Raw genomic sequence first — 25,771 nt, forward strand, 5'->3', positions numbered from 1 at the left:
CCTCGCTCCTGCCCCTCCACCCAGCCCTTCTCTCCAACTCCAGCTCAGCCTCCCACCAATCCCCCCACAGCAGGGGAGACTGTGCTGGTGTTCCAGTCTTATCTCTCCCCCTCCCCCCCCCACGAGGCTGATGCACCAGCACTAGCTTCCCAAGGGTGTGGGGGGGGGCGGGAGAAGAGGAAGCCCCAAGCCTCCCCACTGGATCTGGTTTGCCGGTTCTGTGTGCTGCTGTTTCCCCTCCCCCAGCTGAGGGAACAGCAGTATGTAGATGGGTGTCCTGGAGGCTTTCCCTGCTGCTCCCATTGGAGCCTCATGTCCAGACCCTGCACCCTCAGCTCTGTCATGCACCCCCTCCTTCTGCCAAAATCTCCACCACCAGTCTGCTCCTGCACTCTCTCCCCTGACACACACTCTGCTGTCAGCCTGCTCCTGTATCCTTTCCTTCTGCTTCCTCCCATTTGGCTAGACACCTACCCCCAGTCTGCTTCTGCACCCTTTTCCTGGACAGACACTGCTGTCAGCCTGCTTCTGCACCCTCTCCTCTTTCCCTCTCGCCTGCTCTTATTCCTCCTCTCTCCCTGATTGACACCCTGCTTCTGCACGCTTCCCTCTGGATAGACACCGTATGCCCAGGCTGCTCCTGCAACCTCCCTTCTGGTCAGACTGCACACTCACCTCCTCCTGCACTCTATCTCCTGCCCAGATCCAGCACTCTCCATCCCTATCCCTGCCTTCTCAGCCCTAAGAGCACCGGGGAAGGAGGAGGCCCCTTGGCTCCCACTTCCCCAGCTCCTGGAGCACAGGGAGGGTGGGTGCTGGGGGCAGCCCCATTCCACCCCAGAATGCCTGCAGCAGGCTTCTGGGGGTGGAGTGTGGGTGGGTCCATGCCGCTTCCCCTTCTCACTCTGCCAATCCTGATGACTTGATGTCATTCTGTCATCCATCAGGAAAAACTTTTTTATATAGAGAGATTAATCATGACAATTATCAATAGTAAGTTATATATTTTCAGTCATGCAAATGGGCATTCTTATATAGCTCTTTGTTGACCACTTGTTCAGAATTTTAATGTAGCATGACTCTTTGGTTTGAAAATGTTGCCAAATGCTGCCCCAGAGAGGGGGAGTTGGCAAGCGTAGCTATCGGGGTATAGCCCCCAAGTATTTTTGTTTAAAAAAACAAACAAACTTGTAATTCAGGAAAATCACTGTTGTGATGTCATGTTGAATTTTTGCTGAAAAGTGGGGCAACTTAGGGCAACTTCTGTAGAGTAGAAAAACCCCACTGCATGATTTTTTTGTTCCCATCAGAGTGCTTTACATGTAAAATGAGAGATGTGGCATCTATCCTACATGTCCATATTTCCCAGTTTTTCAGGAATTTCTTTCAGGACACTTGAAATGTTCTAGTTTTCATTTCACAAATTTTTCATTGTTACATTCACAAAATGTCCAAGTATAATTGGGCCTGTGTTCACTGGGAATGGTCAGTCTAGTAGAACAAATGTTCAGTGTGATGAACAGTATTTTTTTCGGGTGAATGGAAAATTCAAATGTATAAAAATTGTACTTTTTCTTGAAGAGAATGTTAGTAGTTGTTGGTCTCTATTTTATGATAATTCATTCAGGCAGGCAATGTTACTGGAGGTCTTCTACTCAGAAATACCTGTGTTACCAAGTCAGGAACTGGTGTTAGTCAAGTCAGCATGTACAAAAGGACACTTTAAAAAGTATATTTTATTATCCTAAAAGGTTGCTATAAAAAAGCTCTGATTTTTATTTTGAAACTATGGTCACCTTATCCCTGTCCCAAAGATCTTACATTATAAATTAGACTCTATAGATCAAGCATATTTATACATTGAATAGCCTAATGGCAATTCACTCTCAAAGTTGTGCCACTATGTTTTATTTTAATGCTCGCATTTTAGTGAATTCTCAGGCTTCATAGAAGATGCATGTAAAAGGTGGATTTGCATGAAAAGTGTTAATGCTTCATATCCTATAAAGGAAACTATTCTAATTATAATAAAGGATGGAGTGAAAGGATGCATGATGTGATGTGTGAAAATGATCCCTTTGCACAAAATTTATACCAGCAAAAATGCAGTTTTGCCAGTATAACTTTTGACACTCTGGGCTTTTATTGACAGGGTTTTGTTGATAGCAAATTGCACCTCACTGATAGCATTGTGCTGCCAAAAATGTATAGTGTGTACCTGGCTGCCTGTAGACACTAAAACTGGGAGAGGGGGAATATAAGATATTAAATGGAAAAAAATGTAGTGGGTGATTTATGAGTGAGTGAGTGTTAGGACTGTGCCCTAATTCTTTTATATTTTATGGTCGACTATAGATTTATGAATATGTATGACAATGAGAACCAGAAAATAAAACTGACCAATCTAGATTAACAATTCAGATTGAATAAAATAAACAAGTATAAATGGTGAACAGTAAATGGAACTTTAAAGAGTTATCTTTAATAGAGAACAGTATTAACTATCCAGGAAAAATGTTTTAAAAAAAAACACATGTGATTTTTATTCTGGCAATGTCCAAACGAGATTACATGTTGGACAGCTAACTGGTGATGTGGATCTTGTGGTCCTTTCCCCCAATTTGTTGTTTATATTGTATATGGATACAGAAATAATTGGCAGCAGAATCCTAGAAAAGATCTGTTGTCCCAGGTAGACTAACACCCCATGACCGGTAGTGGATTGTGCCCTCTTGCATATTTTTCTTGTGTTTTATTCAGTCCACTTTTAACTGTCTGAGGTTTCCACCACTTCTCTCAGGAGAGTCTATCAAGAAATTTAATGAATTCCAGTTTGTCACCCCATAAAAGTTTTCATGTTAAGGGCCAGAGCTTACTCACCTTATGTGAGGTACTCACAATCCTCTCTGTTCCCTATAAACCAGCGATGGGCAATAAGTGGCTCATGAGATGGAGGCAGTTCAACAAGTTTAGCTCCTGACAGGCTATTTACTTGAGCATCCGCAGGTATGGCTGCTCACAGCTCCCTTTGGTTGTGGATGTTCAAGTAAAGCATCTGGTAGCCTTCAGGCTAACTGGTCAACTGTGCCCAGCCTGTGCCCACTTATTGCCCACTCCTGCTATAAACTTTATGCCAGGGACTTTGGTTTGCACTTTTTTGTCTTAGTTTTTTCCCCACCCACTGCAGATTGTTCTATACAATATCAAAATAATAGGAATTCCTCACTCTAATCAATGATAATGTCCTCATATTAGAAAGGCATAGTTTATACATTTTTTTAATTAGTGACCACTAGGAGGCGTAGACAGCTGTTTCATTTGCTATGGGCTAGAGCAGGAAGACAATCACAGGCAACCAGAGCCCTAGAATAATGATGCCCCTCTTCATTATACGTAGGATTGGCTACAGTAGGGTTTCTCAGATTTTAGAGATGTACTCTTCTCAAGAGTCTAATATATCTTGCATAACCCTAAGTTTCATTTGACTTAAACAACTTGCTTACAAAATCAGACAAGTACAAGTGTGTCACTATTACTGAAAACATTGCTTAATTTCTCATTTTGGCATAAATATAAAACTATTGGAATATAAATATTGTACTTAGGGTTAGATCAGTATATAGAGCAATAAACAACTAATTGTATGGAATTTGTACTGACTTTGCTTGTGCTTTCTATGCAACCTGTTGTAAAACTAGATGTGTTTATGTACCCCGTAGAAGACTACTACTTACCTTCAGGAGTAGGTATACCCCTAGTTGAGAACCACAGACTAGAGCAGGCTGCAGGGAGCTCTGGGACCACATCGTGTGCTCATGAATGAGATAGGAGTGGATAGGAGGGGTGGTTGCAGTAGCAGGTTGTTAATTACAGCATGTCAGATAAACTTATTGATTCCTTTGTGTATGGAAAAGACAAGTCTCTTATATTTCCTGTAAATAACCTGGTTATCCCTTTGTGATTAAGCTGTAGCATGACTGCTTGGCAGCTCTCTATAGCTGGGGTGAGAAAAGAGGTCAGTTGAGAAGGTTCTCTTAGCCCCCCCTGAACATGTGGAAGGGAAGTGAAAATGCTGCCTTTTGGTTTGAAACAGGGTGCTGCATTTGCAACAAAGCTGCAGTCCGGGTATGTGGAGAATTGGTGTGGCAGGGGCCATTGTAGTGCATTTGGTGGGGGAGAGGAATTACAGTGAGTTTGTTTGAGTGAGTTGTGTGAGGGTTGGCAATGCAGGGCATTAGCATCAGAACCTTAGGGTTAGATGGGACAGTGAAGGTCACCTAGTCTAACTACTTGCCAAGAAACAAGAGACAGGACTATTCAGCACTTTAAAGACTAACAAGATGTTTTATTAGGTGGTGAGCTTTTGTGGGCCAGACCCACTTCCTCAGATCAAATTGTGGAAGAAAATTGGCATGACTGTATTTGATCTGAGGAAGTGGGTCTGGTCCGTGAAAGTTCATCACCTAATAAACTATCTTGTTTGTCTTTAAAGTGCTGCATAGTCCTGTCCTTTGTTTCAGCAAGACCAGACTAACAGGGCTACATCTCTATTTCTTGCCAAGAGGCAGGCTTTGCTATCGCTAACTATCCAAAACAGACAGCTATTCCTCCTCCTCTTGAACATCTCTGGTAAAGGAGTTTCCCCAACCTCCCCAGGCAGGTGTGTTCTTTGTTTGTTGGGAGAATGGGAACTACCTTGCATCATCCTGATGTGTGGATTGCAAGTCTTTGTCTCAGAGTTCTTTTGTTTGTAGGGAGCCTAGCACAGTGGAACACCGAGCCTTGATTGAGGTTTGTAAATAATGAGCAGGACCATTACCTGTAAGTATTTGTAGGAGGTGTTCTTTGGAGGCACAGGATGTTTCTGGTATAGATAATTGCAGGGATTATGTGACAAGGTTCTGATATACAGAAGGGCGTTTAGGGGACTGTAGTATGGTAGTTTGATCACCAAACCCTGCAGGGGAAAGGGGTAGTGTGGGTGAATCACAGTGCAGGAGCTGAGGAAGTGTAGCAAGCGCTTTAGAGAAGCACATGATTTGCACCAGGAAGGGTTTGTGGGGTGCGGTTACAGTTGAGGGGATGCAGGGCCCAGGAAGTTGCAGAGGTTGCAGTGGCAAAGCGTTTTGGAATCGTAGACGCTGGAGGGCAGGAAGCAGGGAGTGCTTGGGGGCCAGCCCCGGCCCATGGATTCCCGCCCAGCCCCCATGGAGTCGCGGCCTCCTGCCCCTTTAAGAGGCGGTGCCAGGCCGGGGGCGGTGCCAGACGGGGCGGGGGTGGCCTGGCCGGGAGTCGGGAGGGGTCCGCGGCCGCAGCTGGAGCGGCAGGCTCGGGCCATGGCCGCCGACGTGTTCATGCGGCCGGGCCGGGTCCTCGGAGCGGCGGGGCCCGTGTCGCGGCGGGCGGAGCCGGACGAGGACTCCTCGGACACGGACGACGGGGGCTCGGGGCGGCGGCCCGGGCCGCGGCGGGGCCAGCCCGCGGGGCCCCAGATCATCCACTCGGGCCACTTCATGGTCTCGTCGCCGCACAGCGAGCACCCGCCCAAGAAGGGCTACGACTTCGACACGGTCAACGAGCAGACGTGCCAGACCTACCGCTTCGGGGCGGCGCGGGGCGGCGGCGGCGGCGCCGGGGGCCGCCTCAGCATCGACGCCTCCCTCACCAAGCTCTTCGAGTGCATGAGCCTGGCCTACAGGTGCTGGAGAGGGGTGAGGGGCGGGAGGGGATGGTGGGATACTTGAGAGGGGGAGGCATGTGGGGGGGCATAGACTGGGACAGGCTGGGGTGCTTGCGGGGATGGACTAGACGAGAGTCTTGGGCAACTGGGGGCTTCATGGGGCGAGGGTTTGGATGTCTGGTACAACGGGGGCTCCGTGGATGCACGAAAGGGTTGATGGGCATACGAGATTGGGCTCAGGACATGGGGTGGAGAGGGGATGGGGTTTGGTGGGGCAGGATTACTCCCTAGCGCGGCTGTGGGAATAACACGTTAAATCCTGAGCATATGGGAGGTGAAGGGGAACTTGGGATGCAGTGTGCAGGGGGAGCAGTCTCTAAGTAGTGGGAGGCTGTAGGGTGTAAAAATGCTGGTAGGGTTCAGCATTCATGTGTCTGTCATCAGCTCTTTCAGTTATGAACTTGCAGGGACTGGAGGGAACGGGAAACCACAAGAACCTGTTAGGGGCATGGAACATCCTCTCACGTTGAGAGGGGTGATCAGTGACCTGAGGTGGGCTAGCAGAGTTTTGGAGAGAGAGATGATATTTCTAGAAAGTGGTATAACAATAATATCATGATAACATAACATCAGACAAATATGTAGAAGACTGTACACTTGCACAAGTGCTGTAGATAGGGAAACTTCCCCATCAGTATGTTTAAATTAGATAGGTAGCTATGACCAGAAATGTCAATAGTGACTAAGTGCATGGCCCCTGCTCTCAGATAGGACCATCTACCCTTCCAGAATGCATGAAGGTCAGACTCCAAACAATGAGTTAAAAGAAAGGAGTTGGGGAAAGGGTGAAGTCAACCTGAAAAACACTTTAGTTGAGTATTCTGGAACAATTTTTTCCATCTAGAGAGGCTCATATCCATTGTTCCCCATCAGGCTCAAAGGGAGGCCACACTTCTTAACTGCCACATCTCTAGAAAAGCCAGGTTAAAGGGGCCTGAGCAGCCTTATACCCTGACCTTTTAGACAGCAGAAAAACTAGGGCTCTGGGACTCTCAGGGTGCAGCACATCCTAACTCAGGCAGATTGCGGTAAATAATGGTTTTTGACCCTAAAGTGAATAGGCACCATACCCACTGGGAAGTGGCCACAGTGAGGGTAGGGAGACCTTGGCCTACGATACTTCACCAGGTCCTAGCGCAGGAGCCAACAGTGACTGAGAGCTCTGCCACTGGGTCATCAAGGATCTTATCAAGACAAATCAACCAGTACTCTGGTGTTACAGCAGCTACTGTCTGGTAGCCCTGGCTATTTCCTATAATCCCCTGACTGGGTAACTTCACTCTGTGGATGTCTTCTGTCTCTTTAGGGTACACAGCTAGCTCCTTAGCAACCCTGTTGGCTGGCAACTTTGATAGTCTATTCAAGTCCTCTGAGCTATAGCAGTCCCTTTGGGATACAAACACCAGTGGGAAACATTCATCTCCCTCACCAACTCTAGCTCAGCTAAGCTTCAGGGCCCGTCTTTTATACTTCCTGTATGCCTTTTGCTTCTGCTGTGGTAGGTGTGGCTGGCCTGGCTCTCACCCACAGCAGGGACAGGAGAGGGCCAATGGATCTTCTTCAGCAGGTCCCCTTGCCAAATTCCACATTTGATACAAACAAAATACAAGAAATAGAAGGGTTGTGAGGATGAGAGGTAAATGCTGGTCTAAAAACTGGTGACTTGTGTCCTAATTCTAGTATATTTAAGATGCCTGATACTAGTGAAGTCTAAAACAGTTCTGAAATGATTTAGCTTAGGGGATGACTGACATTAAAATCCCTTCCAAAAAGCATTTGTTGTCAGTCTGCATTGTGGCCGACATCAGAAAAGGTACTGTTAGTGCACAATTTCATAAGCTCTGGTAACAGTTCCTTTTATGGTGTGATGAAAAATATACTGATATTGGAGCAGAACCTACTGGGGGAGCGTATGAATAGTACAGCTTTTTCTTTTACTTTCAGTATTTATTTCCTTTCTGTTTTTTTTATCTACATCCCTTTTGTTTAAATGAAACAGCAAAACTTTTAAAGTAACTGTAGAAAATTTTAGGAGACTTGACATTATAGAGACAAAGCTTGTGTCCTTGAATATAATTAAGGTTCTGAGCAAAGGAAGCTCTTTATTGCATTCTATGGTTCACAAACAGGGTTAGCTTCAGTCTATGGTGAGAATTAAAAATAAAAGGATTTGATTCTGAAAGTATCTGAGCTCTTCCTGCTTCTGTAAACTTCAGTGACAGTTATAAACACTCAGTAGCACATTTTGGGATTGGGCTCAAAGTTAGCAGCAAGAATTAATGGCAAAGTCAAATAGTTTTTGAAGGAAGTTTCTACTTCTTATTTTTCCTGTTCCATCAGAAAAGTAGCAAGCTATTTGTTTGCATTTTTCTCCTACAACTACAAGAAATGGTTAGTCAGCATCTTTCGTTATTTTACAGTAACACTTTATTTAGCTTTGTTCTGTTGAGTGCAATTTGTTTGTAGTGCTTCCTGAATTTATCTAGACATGCTTCCAATCTAGAATTTAGTCTTGCTTTCCATCTTTTTTTAACACTTATCATCTGTGTCTGTCATCTTCCCCATTGGAAACAGGGACATAAGGTAGTTAAGCTGTGGAACAAAATCTGTTTTTGAGAACATGCATGTCTGCTTGAAGCTTTTGGGTTTTTAGATGTTACTGGGAATGTTTAAGGGAGAATGTCAGTTTGGATTCACATTTTTAGATTTTGATTTAAAGGAGGAGTGAGAGAGTCTTCAAAACATATAAAAATGTTAATTTAAAAGGAACATATTAACTTTAAATTCAGTCAAAAAATTAATTTAACCTATTACTAGCATGCCTGCCATTTTTTCATGGTTTTATAGCCACATTTTTATATTTTATAATTTAAAAATGTTCTTTTCAGGTGTTGCTCTATAAAAGACTTAGATAAACTAAGAAGGAAACTCTGCACAAGAAATAGTGTGGCTAGACACAGTTTTGTGCAGTATTCAGTGCAATGATATGGATACCTTTCAATTAGCATAACAATTGTTAGTAGGTAAATTACTTCTATGAAGAAGACTGATTGTAAATTGGTTGTGTATAAATGTTTTGAACTCCAACAGAAGAGTTTTTGCTAAAGCATGAGAACCAGAATGTAAAACTAACCAATCTACTTTCGCTGTCCGTGCTGAGAGATGAAAAATTTAAATCTTTGGTATAAAGGTTGTTAAAGTAACAAGATTTAAATATTTTTCACATTTTACTCCACTGCACTCCATTATATATACAGGCAGTCCCCGGGTTACATGGATCCGACTTACATCGGCTCCCTATTTACAAACGGGGTGAGGCAACCCCGCACTAGCTGCTTCCCCCCAGCAGACCAGGGAGACGCGAAGCTAGCGCCCCCCCCAGCAGACCAGGGAGACGCGAAGCTAGCGCCCTCCCTCCCCAGCAGACCAGGGAGATGCGGAGCGGCTTTTCTCAGCAGACACCTCAGCTTGAGAATAAAGGACTGAGGGAAGTGAGGTGTGGGAGAATAAAACTGAGCTCTGGAGAAATGTTTGGCTAGAGTTTCCCCTATAATATGTACCAGTTCCGACTTACATACAAATTCAATTTAAGAACAAACCTACAGTCCCTATCTTGTACGTAACCCGGGGACTGCCTGTATTTAAAAAATATTTACCAGTGTATCATTAAGATTTTGAAAATTGGTGATTATATTCAGTGGAGGAGCAATTCAGTGGTGGTACAATAGACTTCCGATAATCCGGAACCTCTGGGACCTAGGTGGTGCTGGATTATCAAATATGCCGGACTATCAGGAGGTACTATAAACTGGTTTTTTTTATATATATATATATATATATATATATATAGTATACATTATATACTGTATATAAAGTGTTCTTAACCCTTTTAATTGTACATACTGCATACAGTATACTATAATGTTTTAGTTTAAGCCTTTTTTACCCTTTTTGCTCAGTTCAGCTGCTGTCGCTGTTACCTTGTGACTCATTTTTTGCCGAAGCTCACTCACTAGGCTCTTGCCATTTTGATGCCGGACTATCAGGAGTGCCAGACTATTGGAGTTTTACTGTAATTTGTCCTTATTGAAAATAGATAGAATTTGCGTGACAATTGGACAACCTTGTTTTTTTTTTTTTTTTTATTTAGCAAATGTCATCCTTCTGATATAATATCCTTCTGATATTGAGAGGAGAATATGTTGAGATAGAAAATATCTTTCCAGTGGATTCCAATTAAAGACTTAGATGTTCTGTATCCCTGTGACACTCAAGGCTGGTTTATTTCACCTGAAAATTCCCTGCATAGATTTAAAATAATAGACAGCCTTTCCATCATCAACATTTTAATTAGCACAACAAACTGATCACAAAGTTTGTGCCCTTTAAACAGACTTTCTTTTTAAACTTGGTTTTATGGGACTGGTGAATATGGTGCATGAAAAATTAGTAAAACTGAATGTTTGGTCTTTTGGTCACATCTGAACAATGATTGATTAAGCCTGCAGACTGCACTGCCCCCACTCATCCTTAGAAGTTGTCTCTACATTCTTATCTGCTCAAGACACACAAATACAGAAGATTTCATTCTCCAGTCCAGCACCTTCACTTCCAAAAAATCCACTACTGCTCAGTATTATTTTTAACTTAGAAAATTAAACAGAGAGAAATGATGTATTTTGTAGAAAATGCCTAATGTTTGTGTTCTGCAGCTGCTGCAGAGCCAGTAGGACTAACTGTGTTGCCAGTGCTGAACAAACATGACCTATGCAGATGCAAAAACAAGAAAATCACCATGACAAAATTGTATTTTTATGTGAGACTCCTCACTGGTGTTTGGGTGACTTACAGGCTTAAGATGAGCTTATTCAAGGCCACAAAAGGAACTAAATTGTATACTATTTTACAGCTTTACTAGTCTGCTAGGAAACCAGGATTTAATCAAATGGGAAAGCCTGGGGGGAAAAGTGCTGCTGCTTCATAATTCTAAAAGTGTCAAGATTTGTTTGAGTCATAGTTTCCAAATCCAATTTCTAATTTTGTCTCCTGCCTTAAAGTGTGCTGCATTGCATCATTGCTTTGTGTTGTTTAAGCAGCTGCCATGTTTCACATGAAGAACCCTGCAGGGGAGGGAAGCGATTGTTTTTCTTTCTTCTGTGAACAGAGTAGGCTTCAAGGTTAGTTAAACATATTTTTCAGTTGTATTGCAATAATTTAATCATTGCTCATTTAAAAATTATGAGAAACCAACCACTTTACTGTCAAAAGTTTAACAAGAATATACATTCCAATATGTAGCTTAGTGGTCATATTCAAACCATCAGTATGTTACCTGTAAACAATGGAGCAGACTACAGCTGTTATGTCCTGTGCTGTACACTTTATCTGAATGTCACCTACTATCACTAGGAGATTGACTGGGAATGGTACCTCTTAAGTTTGGTATATGGATTATAGGTGGGGGGGGGTTGTAATCTTTTCCATAGTTCTCTAAAATTTAAAGTGTAATTAAGATTAGAGATTTTAATGTGTGCTGTATTGTACAGCTCCCACCCATTTTAGAACCATTTAATAATATCTTTTAGCAAAAACAGCACAAGATTTTGGATTGTATTTAGGATTTTCCTAGCCACAGTTTGAGTAAGTTGTAATACAGGCAGTCCCCGGGTTACGTACAAGATAGGGACTGTAGGTTTGTTCTTAAGTTGAATTTGTATGTAAGTCGGAACTAGTACATATTGTAGGGGAAACTCTAGCCAAACATTTCTCCAGAGCTCAGTTTTATTCTCCCACACCTCACTTCCCTCAGTCCTTTATTCTCAAGCTGAGGTGTCTGCTGAGAAAAGCCGCTCTGCGTCTCCCTGGTCTGCCGGGAGGGGGGGGAGGGAGGGCTAGCTTTGCGTCTCCCTGGTCTGCTGGGGGGAAGCAGCTAGTGCGGGGTTGCCTCACCCCGTTTGTAAGTAGGGATCCGATGTAAGTCGGATCCATGTAACCCGGGGACTGCCTGTATGTTCTGGGGCTAGGAAAACGCTCTTCTCCCTGCTTTGATTGTGGGTCTGATTGTGGCCCTGAACGCACTTTCCATGTTCATTGAGTTAAGGATACGCTTCACTTTGCTGGATCAGGCCCCACTGCCTGAGAAAGTGGAAAGAGATGTGTATGCAGTAGAAAGTTTTGATATACAGAGTTTGCAGAGGGCATTGGAAGGATTTATTGCATTAATAAACCAAAGTATAAATGATGATAGAGAACTCCATGTGAAAAGTTTTAGCTTGTAAACCGGGGTAGAGAAACTTTTTTGGATTGGAGTATGTTGATCCACAGAAAAATCAGTCCAGGTCCATGCACAAGTGAGAAACAAAAAAACAAATCAAACCAAAAAAACCCCCTCACTGATGTGGCCCCCGGATGAGAAGGAGAAAGACACTTTCCATACATACCGGAGCCTTGGGAGGGCCCAGCCCTAAAGCGGGCTGGAGCACCAGTGTGGGCTCTCTAATGCTGGAGGGAGCCCTAAGACTTGGGGCCTGGAGTATAATTTGTTGAAGGTTCAGATACAGGAATTCATGCGTAGAAATGCAGACATGTACCTACATTCTATACACTGCAAATGGTCTCCATACTTTCCAGTCTAAATGCATCATCTCCCTTACAAATAATAGTGCAAAGCTCTACTATAGGTGCTTTAGGACCGTGATTCCCAACCTTTTTTTACATGGGGGACCAGCAAACCCATTCACAAACGTTCAGCAGACCAGCAACATTGTATTTGCATATTCATTATGCAAATAATACACAAATAAAATGTTATCTGTCTGTTTGACCCCAACCCAGTCCCTTGCTCCCCAGTGCCTAAAGCCCTTTAACCCCCACCCCTAAGCCCCGTGCCCTTTGATCCTTTAACCTCATACAACACCTCTTTGCCCCAATCTCACCGCCATACTCCCAAGGGTGAGGCTGCCCCAATAGGGAGCGAGGTCATCACTGCTGCATGGGCATGGGGAAAGAGTGCGCTCCCATGAGTAGAGGTGGAGGCACGTGTAGGAGAGAGAGTGTGTAGCCCCAGTCAGGCTGCCATCTTACCTGGGTGGGACAGAGGGAGGCGCCTCCTGCTATTCCTCCTGTTGCCGCTGCCACCGGCAAAATCAGCTGTGCAAGCAGGGGAAGTAGCAGTTGGAGGCATGTGCGCTCTCTTCTGCCCTCCATTGCACGGCTTTTCCGGCTGTGGCTATAGCAGCTGCCTTCTGTTAGCCATGCGCCCCCTTGCCACGCATCTCTTCCAGTCCTGGACCTTAGAGCCACAGGGGCCCGACAGCTAACAGGCCATAGCCCGACAGCTAATGGGCCATGGTCCGGCAGCAGGCCATTCCCCAACAGTTGGGAACCATTGCCTTAGGACTTAATCTATTTTTCACAGAGCAAATACTTTCTTATAAGTAATTGTGCATTTGGCAGAATTCATTAGCATCAGCCCTCAACCTTTTCTTGGGCAAAGGAAGTGTGCCATAGCAGACTAAGCAAATAGTGGAAAAGCATTGTTAGTGTGAAAGAAATATTGAGAGTTGTATTGAGACGATATTCATGGTGTTTTTTCCTTTGTACATAAAAATTGGTGCTTTATAATTTTCCTTTTCTGTTCACTGGTCGCTTCAAGCTCAGTGCCACTGGCAGTCTTCCGAGAACTAAAAGTCAAAGTATTTGAAACCTATTAAGTATACTGAAGATTTTTATTTGTTTCCTTAGAGTTTGGGAACTCTAAAGAAAATATAGGCTTTCAGATATCACTTCTGGTAGGTTTTCTGCTGGAAAGCTTTGTGTTGAAGCAGGTACTCTGAATGTGCAATTTTCATTAGCTCCTTTGGTGTTCAAAATGGAGATTGTATAATTTTTTTATTAAATTTTTTTCAAGGTGGGTCATAGGTACTAAGATCACAAGGAGTTATTGTGATCATTTAGTCTGAGTTCCCTTCATAGCACAGGCAATAGAATTTCCCGAAATCATTTCTCAAGCATATCTTTTAGAAAAACATCTAATGTAAAACACTGTCCAGGGATTCAATACGTTACAGAAGATTGTGGTTAGTTAGTGAAAGTCATCTAATCAGTTAGCAGGAGTGGGTGTTGGTAATTTAATATGTAATCTTCACAGTTTATTTAAACATACAGGTAAAGTGCTTGAGTCATTCACAGAACTGGGAGGAGCCAGGTCTCTTGTGTTGTGTTTATGATTCCTTTAAGTGGTCACTTACATGCTGTGTGCCTCAATTTCCCTCTTTGTAAAATTATTATAATTGTAACTCATTCATAAAGGTGTTGTGAAGCTGTTTTGCTCTATATGGGCCTACCATCTAGTCATGGCAAAAAATGTCCAGTTCTTCATTTAAATTTTCAGAGCAGCCAAAGAACTCATTTTAGCATTCATCAATGTAAATATAGGTAGATGTTTGCAGTTGTCTGCCCTTTGTGCTATATTGTATAGCTGCAGGGTAATCAATAAATTCTGTTTTCTCAATCTGAGCCCATTTCATTAATAGTACCTGTTCAAATAGAGCTTGGCCAACAGTTTTAGCTGTGTGGATAGAGAAGAATGGCTGGAGTTTAGAGATGCTATATAAGAAAGAGGCAAGATTTAGGAACAGACTGATTGTGGGTCTGATGAGGGGACTGATCAAAGACAACATTTAGTTTATGGGCCTGAATAGGGATGTTAGCATGTAATTGAATAGTCATGTAATGGCATGAAATTTTAGCGGTTACACGACTATTCAGTAGTCCCCAGAGGTGGGGCCAGCAACCAATGCACTCCAGCCCCACTCCTGGGGAGCCCCCTGTCTGTGGAGGGTCCAAGCTCCGCATGAACAGAGGCTGCTCTGCACAGCAGTCCCTGTCTGTTGGGGGGGAAGAGGGTTTGAGCACCCTGCAGACAGGGACTGCTGCCACAGAACAGCCTCTTTCTACAGCAGACCCAGGCTTGCTGTGGACAGAGGCTGCTCTGTGGGATGGTGGAGCAGCCTCTGGCCGCGGGGAGATCGGACCACTTATGGACAAGGGCTGCTGCCTGCAACAAACCAGAGGCTGCCCGGCAGCAGTGCAGGGGAGAAGGATATGTGGCAGCATGGGGCCAGTGTCAGGGAGACTGGCTTTTAAGCCAGCTTTCCCCAGCACTGGCTCCTAGCTGCCATCCCCCTGCCGCTCACCCTCTCCCACCACTGCCTCTGTAGGAGGCAGAAAAGGGGGAGGAGGTAGGGCTGCAGAGCCGGCATGCATGGGGAGCTTGCTCCTGCCTGTTCCCCTCACCCTCCATGCTGCTTCCTCTCTATCAAAGTCAGCAGCATGGGGGGTGAGGCAGGTCGATCCGGTGCTCGTGGGCACTGGCTTCCCCTTCCCTTCCCCTTGCTGCCTCTGTATATTTTCTCTGAAACAGAGGCAGCAAGGAGGGATGTGTGCAGTCATTAGGATTAACTGATAAACCCAGGCTTATCAATGAATCATGTAGTTGTCTACACTTTGCCATCCCTAGCCCTGAGTGATGAGGATAGTAGTAGTGGGTGGTTTTCAGTGACAGAAGGGGAAAAAAAGCAGCCAGGAGAGGACGAACTTGGGAGGAGAAAAGAAATGATATATCAGTTCCAATAAACGCTGACCTTTGTAGCTGATCAAAAAGACAAACCTACAAATGCAAATTATTGTCTAATAAAACCTCACCAGTATTTTGATAATTATAATAAATAGTATACCACTTTTCAGCAGTGTTTCTCTATGGATAGCTTTCCACACCACTTGGAAGTACCTACTGCTGTGTTTAAATTGATTATTATGTTTTAAAGAGTAATCTTCTTTGAAATAAGGGATTGCTCTGCTTTGGGGATGCCATGGATAAAAAGTAATGTCTGGCTTCTATACTACTAATTCTTGAGTCAGAGATCTGTAGGTGCGAAGGAAGGAGATAGTCTCAAGGTTCTGGAAAATTCAAACTTAGAACAAAGGGGGACCCCATTACTCATAAGTAGCTTATATTTTCTGTCTGCTAGGCTCTGGGATCTTTCTATTTACAGAGCATTGATACCACAATGGCCATCTCCTACTTAAGTGATTAGGAACTGAATTTCCATGTGCTGTAAGACTCTTTTGTGATAGAGAAATGTGTTAGGATATGACTCCTGTTCAGCAATTGTCTGTGTCAATTAAGAAACCTGTTTTACTATGCAAGTACAAATTATCAGGTTTTTTGCATGCTCTTCTCTCCTTTATGTGCTGCTGGTGAATTTATTCTCTTTATAGTAAATGATTCATTTTGAGATTACAATTCTGTAATGCAATAATCTGTCAAAGGAGGAGTCATGTCTCCAGTGATTTGATTAAGTAAAAACATCACCCTGGTATCAAGAGGAAGCAGAGCCTCATGGAGGTTGTATCATTGTCAAAGAAATGCAGAAAAGAAAATATTGGCTTGGGTCTATTGATTGGAAGAAGAGCCTGGGAAACAGAGTAACTACTTTCTCTTTCTACCTCTGCAGTGGACCTTATTAGGTTAGTTTAGTCAAGTCTCGTAACCACGTAAAACTTCAATTATGCATGTGTAAAATGGGACAATCAAATTTTCACATAAGGATTTGGAAGTTTGCTCATTAACCATTTTGTGAGTCCCCAAATGAAACAGTTTGAATTTCTCCATTTCCTTTTATCCAAAGTTTCTTTCATCTGGAGATGTCAAAGTATTTTGTAAATAAGCCTCATAGCACCTCTGTAAAACAGGGAGATTTTGTTATCCCCACTTATGGATATCTATGTGTGGAAGTTAGGTTAAATGATACTTAGTTAGTTAGTGGCAAAAGCAGAAAAAAAGAGTCTGGATTGAGGCTTGGGATTCCAGAGTATTCTAAGCATTATGCTGAAGGCTAGGGATGTGGAAGTGTAACTGTGTATACTGTTAACCAATGAGCCTGGTCTTCTCTCTTAACCTTAATGGTTACACTTCCAGTCCGTGTTGCAAAGAGCCACCTGCCCCTCGCCACCATGCTACTCCTCTGCATCAGCACGGCAGGGGGGGAGCCGATTGCTGGTCCACCTGTAACTGCTGATGGTTACACAGTTACTTAAATGCATTTTAACATCCCTACTGCAGACTGTTGACTATACAAACCCGACTTTTGGTCCTATTGAAATTAATGGAAAATTTTCTTTAGGAAAGAGTGCTGAATAATCGGTGCCCTTAATCCTTTTCCATATTCATACATGGGGAGCAGTGAGTTTGTTTGAATTCAGTCCACCAAACGGACGGAGAACCAATGGCACAGAATGGAAAACTTAATTTTAGTGTATGCTTGTTTTAGTTTATGCAGCTTATAAGTATGTCTGCCACGTCAGCACATTTTCCCTATGCAATCATAATTAACATTCTCCCACACTGAATGGAGATATTTAAAAATTAAGAGTGAGGACTGCCATTTGAAGAGGTCAGAGATACAGATTTGAGTTGTTAATAAGATGTGCTTTGTCAAGTATGCTCTCAGTTCCCTTCTGTTTTGTCTTCATCCCCCAATTGCATACTGAGCAGATGAGGTTTTAGTCTGTTCTCTGCTGAATGACTCCTGGAGGTGGGATGCATCTCATTGTTATTTTCTTAAGTTTCTGATAATCATTATTTGTCTTTTCTCCCCATTCTTTGAGCCCCTGACAGGTCTATGAGGAAGTGGTTGGAGTAGAGGGCTAATATATGAGCCTTCCTGGTTCTTTTTCCATGTTTTAAGCTGGCTCCCAGGGCATTCCAGCTCCCGCTTGCCCCCTTGCTCCCGAGGAGCCAGCTGCTGCTTCTGATACAGAGGCAGCAGCCGGAAGTGGCAGTCGGCTCCTCAGGAACTGGTGCATATGGAGAGCCAGCTTTTGAGCTGCGTCCCAGCACATACTAGCTCCTGGCTATGCTTATGGAGAGCTGGCTACCGCCCCCTGCTGCAGGCTCTGACATAGAGCCAGCAGTGTGGGGTGGCAGCCAGCTCCATTGAGCACAGGCTTATCAGTTAACCATTTAAATGATTGTACTGTTACATCCCTAAGTAGGTTAGAATTAATGTTTATAAATTAACATTTGAGATTCCGAGATAAAAGCTTTGCGATTCTCAGATAAAAGATGCCATAGAAGATCAAGCCCCTCCACATAAAAGAGGCACTCTTATATGTGAATATATAAAATATAATGAATTAGAATGTCAAGCAGTGCCCATTTGACATGAAACATCTCTCTTGGATGCTGAATAATTCTAATTGCAAACTATGAGACATAAGGTAGTTGATATAGTTGAATGTTAATTTAAGAACATTTGATTTTTAACAGCAATTAGGAATAGAAATGTTCTGATTTTAAATATGATTACTGTTGATGCATGTATAGCCTTTCTTATCCCTGTTTAGGGTGTGGTTTGGCATTTTTTTTAAACTGATGCTATATAATACTTATAAATATTTCCGAAAGTTACAGGTAGTTAGTTAGTTTTTGTTTGTTTGGAGACCCAAAAGATCTCCGAAACGGTAAGAGCTAGAAACACCAGATTTTGTATGGATACTACTGATTTCCTAACTTAAATAACTGGATTGGTTATATCTCAAAATCGGTTCCCTCAGAGCCCCAATTGAGCCCACTGATAATTAGCTTTTAGTAGCACCTGATCATAGAAACACAAAATTTTGCACAGATGCTATTGATTTCCTAACTTAAATAACTGGAATGGTTATATCTCAAAATCAGTTCTCCCACAGCGCCAGTTGGGCCCCAGAACCCCAATTGGGCCACTAATTAGCTTTTAGTAGAGCCTGATCGTAGGCATTTGCTGGACTCTTCTGTTAAGTGTGTGTCACAAACTGCAACTATGAGATCCTTTCCTTATGATAACAGAAAAAGTACTAGCTATGTTCATTTCTTAAAGTAATATATTACAGAAAAGAATTTCCAATAAAATATGCTTTGTTAATGTCATTGATGTAGTTCGTTCATCACGCCTTTTACTATATTTTTCCCAGGGCAAGGCCGGGTATTTCTGCTAGTATAGTAAATATTAGAGGAGTTGTCTGAATTTAAGACTGGTGCCAGGAACATCAGAATTCTAATTGTGGCTCTGATGCTGATCCTGAGGCAAATAATTTAAGGTCTTTGGCTCAGTTTTGCTAGTGATGAAACACCTTTCAGTGAAGATATGAGAATTGCCTAGTTAATATTTGTTTAGGGCTTTAAAGTTTTAAAATTCTGTATAGCAGTTGGTATTGTTAGTGAATTAAAAATACACCCTGAGGCTCACTGTAGTGTGACTTTCCCTCTTTTATATCTCATTATCATTTAAATTGTTCAGAATAGGGTACTTTTCACTTGTACTTTTCTCTTGATTTTTCTGAGAATCTTAGTGTTTTACATGCTTTATTTAATGTTCATATCTCTCCTTGGGAAGTGGATAAAGTATAAATGTTGGAAATTGGATACAGAGTCTGTGGTTACTTAGAGAGTTGGAGGTAGAGACAAAAATGGAACCTGGATCTTTAACTTTCCAGTTGTGTGCTCTAACCATAGCATTAGGTACTGTACTAACACAACAGAGACAGCCCCATGATTTCCTGATCTGTCTCCAAAGATTAGATGAAATGCTTTTTGTTTGACTAAAATTAAGTAACATTATGAATGGCTGGGTTTTTTAACTTTACTTGCATCTTTTCTTCTCTGAAATCATTCTGTTTGGAAGTATATTGCTATATGCTGGGAGATATGCTTCCTTTTGTGCTGTAGCATGCGAAGTTGAGAATTGTCCTGGATATTTATCTGTAGTTAAGACACTACACGGAGCAAACAAAGCATAACTTTACTAAGAAGCAAATACATGCTCTTTGTGCTGCTGCCTTTAGTTGCAGATAAAGCAAACAGTGAAAGGTTTCCTCTTCATACTCAAATAAGCAGAACAATTCAGGTTAAAATTGTAAGAATGCTTTTTGGGAGATCTTTTTTAGGGGACTCGAGGGAAAAAAGGTGTCATGGATTCATTTCAGTTCATGGAGACAGGTCTCCAGGCTCAGATTCAAGAGTTTTACCCAATGATAAATGTTCTTGTACTACCTATGATCTAATTTGTTTCTTATCAGATACTCTTTATAATTTCTGCAAGGCAAGATCTGCAGCATCCACACTGAAAGTTCTCTTTCATGTTGTCAGGAAATAGGAAAACTCACCTTTTTGTCTTAAATGGGAAATTAATAGGATCTACTAGTACTATATTTGGCTTATTTGACTTTATACAGTTATTGTACAATGCTGAGCATAAGGGTTGGCTTGTAGGGATTCTCACTAGCCTTGTTTTTACCTAAGAGATCCACCTTGAGAGACATAACCCTGTTACTGGTTTAGGAAGTGACACAGCAGTCACTGTTTGCAGTTGCAAAAGACAGAAGTATGCAGCGTTTTAAAGACTAACAAGGTGGTTTATTAGCTGATGAGCTTTCGTGGGCCAGACCCACTTCCTCAGATCAAATTGTGGAAGAAAATTGGCATGACCCTGTATACTAAAGGGATACAATCAAAAAAACTGAACACATCTAAAATCTGATTTGTCAGTTTTATAACAGAGAGCAGATGAGGGGGGGAGGTTAGTATCTATGAGATAATGATATTAGGGGTGATAATTGGGGAAGCTATTTTTGTAATGGGTAAAGTAATTAGCATCTTTGTTAAGGCCCATTCGTAAAGTGTCAAATTTAAGTATGAATGACAGTTCAGAGGCTTCCCTTTGTAGTCTTGTCCTAAAGTCTCTTTGAAGCAGGATGCATGTAGTTAGGTCTTTGAGAAAATGCCCAGTCTGGGTGAAATGTCAAGAAACTGTTTTTTCTTTGTGAAACTGTCTGATGTCTGTTTTGTATGCATTGATTCTTTGGTGAAGTGTCTGAGAAGTTTGTCCAATATACATAGCAGACGGACACTGTTGGCACATGATAGCATAAATTGTATTTCTGGATGAGCAGGAACTGTTTCTTGCCATTTCAACCAGACCGGGCATTGTCTCAATGACCTAAGCTTTAAATACCAGGAGATGAGACATGGGAATCAATCCATTCGTGGTGATGCAGAGACCTAGCCGTGAGATCACCTGATCAGGCCTATTATAGCCATTATGGTATTGCCTATCCAAAGCAGCTGGTGTGTCATAAAGAAATGAAACAACATAAAGATTGTACAGTACAGTAAATTCTAAAAGTCACTGAGAACCCTCTGCATTTCATTAGTGTTTAATAAAGTGGTTTCATGTGAGGTTTGAGGGAAAAAATCTCACTGTTTGCCTACCTAGTCTCAATTATCTGGCATAGCTTTCACTGAAACTTTCAGCTGTTACTGACTTTTTGATTAATTTGAAATTTTGTAAAGTACTGCTTTCCAAAAAGCTTAGACTGATTGGAGGATGAATTAGGATAGAATCGTCTGGTATCCAGTGACCACTCCGTTTTTGAGGACCTTTACTGCATCATGTTGTAATAATTTCTCTACAGAGATACTTTTGTTTTCAATGCTGGGGTGTGTTTGTATTGGAAGATCTGAATTAGTTTTTGAAAATTGGCCTCTTTTTCCAAGTAAAAATAATGTTGCGTTAGTGGGAGAGAGAGAGAGAGAGAAAGGCTTGGAAGAAAAGGAAAAACCTACACTTTGTGCCTAGTTGGCATTACATAGGCATTTCAGAATGGAAGAAGGAAACAGGAAAAGGTCTTTCTGCATTTCTGATGTGCCCATTATTGGATCTGGGTGCTAGTCCTATCACCTCGTCTACTAATTCATTATCTTCATGGACAGTTTGTCTCTACTAATTTTTATTACTGTATAAAATGGTCTGTATAAATTAATTTAGCACTTATTGACAGTCTTGAAGATTGTTAAAACAGTTTACCAAGAGTTCTCTCGCTTCCAATTTTTAAATAAAAATTAGATCTTTTTCTGAAAGATGCTTTAAACAGGAATTATTTAGGGTATTCTATGGTTGTGTTATGCAGTACGTCAAATTGGATAGTCAAATGGGCCCTTTTGACCTTAGAATTGATTAATAATATCCATAGAATAAATACAGCCTAGGTAGGGCTTCTGACTTTAGTTTTAACCAATAAAATACCCCTAATAATTTTTAAAAGAAATGTATTTATCCCACAAATAGTGTAAAAACACCAGAAATAATTTCTTGAATCTAATGTCTTGTCTACAGAGAGCTGTAAGGCACACCATGGGGGAGTGATTTCTAAAGTTCTAAGACACTTTGTACAGTAATTGTTTTATGTAGACCAAGCTGATGTGCACTGAAAGATTCCTTAGTACACATTAACATAAGGACCTTTTGAAAAAATACTACATTAAAGCACACTAGGGAACATTACAAAGAGATTACGTAGTACAGCATAGAAAAACCCTGGTTTTTGGCTGTTCTGCATAAAACTCTGAAATTACTAAAAAAAATAAACTCTGAAAAATGAAACTAATAACCCTTGAAAATCAGAAAGCCCTAAACAATAGCAGTGCAAACTCCCTACAGTCCTAATCAAAGATCATTTAATCTTAATCTGGAGCGATTATCTTTGAGGGAAAGAATAGTGTTCAGTCCCCGTGGCCTAATTAGCCTGCCCTCTGAAAGTGTCAACAAGAGATCCAGTTGTAGTGGCAGGCTTTTGCAGTGTGGACACACCTGTTCCCTGGGAATTAGACTGAGATCACTATGTTGCCATGGTTCCTGGATTTGCATGCAATCTAAAGAATTCAGTGGGAACACTTATATTTGTTCGTTATTAAACAGATGCACACAGTGTAACAAATGATATTGGCCAGTTTTATTTATCATAGTTGTATCATTTCAAGATTAAATTTTCCAGAAACATACCATCCTTTATTTAAAAGGGAAAAGTGGGGACTGTGGTCTCAGCATAGGTCATTGTTAAACTAAAGACTCAGTCCTGTGGGAGAAGTATACCTGTCTCTCAACCATAGCATCATGTCCATATTGGCCTGTCATGCAAACTGAGGCTAGAATCCTTTATAATGGGTGAGATGGATGGGGAGAACCTAGCAAGGCACATTCCACTCATGCCTTCTTGTACCAGAGAAACCTTCAGATTATTGGTTGTATCCACACCCTGCCATTTATTTACATTTCCTCCACCAACATCTTTATGGTCTTGTGCAGCAATGCTGTTTATTGTGTCGTCTGTGTTTTTGGCTGTTTCCTCGAGGCCTGAGAGGAGCAAAGGTCTCCCTTCTCTGAAACCTTTGGGCTCAGTTACCTCTGTTCTCCCATCCTCCCTTGCTACCTTTCTGGGCCTTTCTTAGTCTTGATGAGATGGACTAATTGGGGTCATTGATATTATTAATAATTGAATTGGGAGGGGGGCTGGGTAAGCCAGAGGGTCAGTCAGCCTTCATAGGCATCAGAGCATAGGATCACCTGTTAGCTCCCAATCTTCTGTCATAAGGGCACTTACAGCACAAGAAGAATAGGCTGTCGGGGCATGTCCACGTTGGGGAGGTTTTTTGAAATAATAAGGCGAGCATCCACACTACCAAACCACTTATTTCAAAATAATGGGCCTGTTATTTCGAAATAACTCCTGCTTGTGAAGAAGAAAAAGCTTATATCAAAATAATTATTTTGGGAGTTATACCTGATAGCATAGAGAGACAGCCTCAGATACACCTACAAGGTTGCAGCTTCTGTGCTGGGAGACTTGGTTGTAAAGGCGTAGTCCACTGAAATGGTTAAAAAAATTCATTCTTACTGTTCAAATTGAACCAAACAGTGCTTTAACTGTGCTGCACTCTTGGACATTGCAGAGCAATAGCATGATTTTAGAACATGTAGTTTGGTCCCATCCGTGCTGCAAGACCAAACTAGTTTAAACCAAACTAGGGGACAACAATACTATAATTTCATTCTCAAATTGATGGTTTCTACAGTGCAAACAGGATCCAAGTGTGTAGCAATTGTTTTCAAAAGGTAGGGATCTTTGGTGAGTTCAGGGCTAGAGAAGAGAGTGGTGCCTTGCCCAAATTGGCAAACACTTCGTAGTCATAAATCACCACTGTTTCAGCTCCACTGGAAAGCTATAGTGTAGTCAGGGCAACAGAGTGGTTAAAAACTTTCAGAGTCCCTGTTATATTACGCTTCTGCTGTTGTTATCAGTTGGGTGGGGTTGCCCTGCTATTCAATTAAGGAATATGAAGCTGGCTAGTGTAAATGCAACATGTGAGAGGATCTGGCCCTTAACAGAGCTATCTGCAGAATGAAAAAATGGAATAACTGCTTCCAAGGAAGGTGCAAACGCCCAATAAAGGGGCACAGAGTTTCAAACTGCTTCTTTATGTTGACCACGCATCAGCTATTCTAGTTTGTTCAGCTTTTGGTTTGGTCGGTAAATACTGTGCTGGTCTAGAGAGAGGCTGAGAGAATGCAAGTAGAAAATTTGGAGTCAGTATGCCAAGTTTGGGGGAAGCCTAGAATAGAGCAACGTGAATGACTGTTATGCGCTTTTGCTTTTTACAAAACAGAAGCTTGTGTGATTGAGTCAAATTAGGGATTTCACTTATGCTGTAGGGGGAAAATACCGTGACCCAGCAACAGATAGGAAAGGAGAGTTGTCTCATGTTGGAAGATTTTGTATTTTTGCAAAAGAAGTACCAAATCTCACACTAAAGGGAATTCAGACATGGTTTGAAGACTGCTGTAGAACTAGAGAAACTCTGTGCACGTCATCAGTGCACTAAAATGTACCCATTGAGGGATGGGAAGAGAAACTTGATCAAACAACGACTCTATACTGAGGCAGAAAATTTGAACTTATTTTGAATATTCAGAGCTGCACAAACACACCAGCTTTATCTGAGTGTCACACCAAGTCATTAAAAGAAACACTCATTAAATAGTTGAGAAACCTGCTGTAATCTTTCCTAGCAGATTTAAAATGGTGTGCTGGTGATTATCAAGGGGCTATTCTTTAAGAACTTCATCCTTCCCTGTCGAAGAAACCCCATAAATCAACATACACTCCGCAGCTGACAGAGTATGGAAACAAGGGGGTGACTAAATATGCAGATTTGCCAGAGCAAAGCCTCAGAGGCGCGGCACCCCGCTGCCGCTGCAGCTTTGCTCCCTGTGTCCCTGGTCTGCTGGGGGGGGGGGAGTGGCGCAGCTAGTGCGCCCCCCCCCCCCAGCAGACCAGGCTTTTGTTGTGGACCCTAGGGCAGAGCAGCTGGGGCGCTGCCGGTTGGCTTCTTAAGGGGGGGGGGTAGTCTTATACGGCGAGCATAGGCGAAAACCTATGTTTTAACTAGAAAATTAGGGGGTCGTCTTATACGCCCAGTCACCTTATATGCCGGAAAATACGGTATTTACCACATAAAATCAATTAGTCTTATTTTAAAAGAGAATAGAAATGGAATGTGAACTTTTGGGGAGGATATACACACAGGTGAAATATGTTACTGCTTCTGGTAAAATCATTTTCCTCAGTGACATATTGCTATGTGATATGAGTGCTACACATTCCATTTTGTTTTATTAAATCTGTCTTCAGCACTCAATTGTACATATGGAGTAGGGAGAGCCCCAGAAAATCTTTGCAATTGGCATTCAAGCAGTCTAAAATTCTATTTTTACAGTGAATGTGCACCTGGTGTGTTCTGCATAAGCCTGGTTCATGTTTTTCAGAAGGGATTTGCCCTCTCTACAGGGTAACTGTAGATCACATGGATATAAGTAGCTTCCCAAAAAATGACACAGGATTCCAATGATCATAGAGCAAGCGATGTCCCTGCTGTCTTTCACAAACCCCCATACGCTCCTCAGCATTAATGTGTAATATATAATAATCAGCTTTATCTGAGGGTTTCAGATCCTTTGCAGAGATGGTTTAGAGCGGTTTTGGGGTGTGGATTTTATCCTTATCATGCAAATTGGGAAGGCAGGTTCAGAGAGAAGTGGCTTGGTGCACTATGACCTAGGAGAGCAGACTTTGTTACCTACTTTAATCAGGAGGTGA

The 25,771-nt window shown here is 42.2% G+C and overlaps 1 protein-coding gene across 1 annotated transcript in view; it reads left to right on the forward strand.

Moving 5' to 3' along the window:
• Positions 1–5,262: 5,262 nt before the first annotated feature.
• The window catches only part of MLXIP (MLX interacting protein), a 73,058-nt gene continuing 52,549 nt past the window's right edge, over positions 5,263–25,771 (forward strand). The window contains exon 1 of the mRNA XM_075898646.2: positions 5,263–5,698. Within this exon, the coding sequence (XP_075754761.2) occupies positions 5,337–5,698 (362 nt within the window). The 5' untranslated portion in view covers positions 5,263–5,336. The remainder of the gene's footprint in view (positions 5,699–25,771) is intronic.

The sequence above is a fragment of the Pelodiscus sinensis genome, chromosome Z (genome assembly GCF_052426305.1).
Source record: "Pelodiscus sinensis isolate ZL-2025 chromosome Z, ASM5242630v1, whole genome shotgun sequence".
In the NCBI taxonomy this organism is placed as follows: Eukaryota; Metazoa; Chordata; order Testudines; family Trionychidae; genus Pelodiscus; species Pelodiscus sinensis.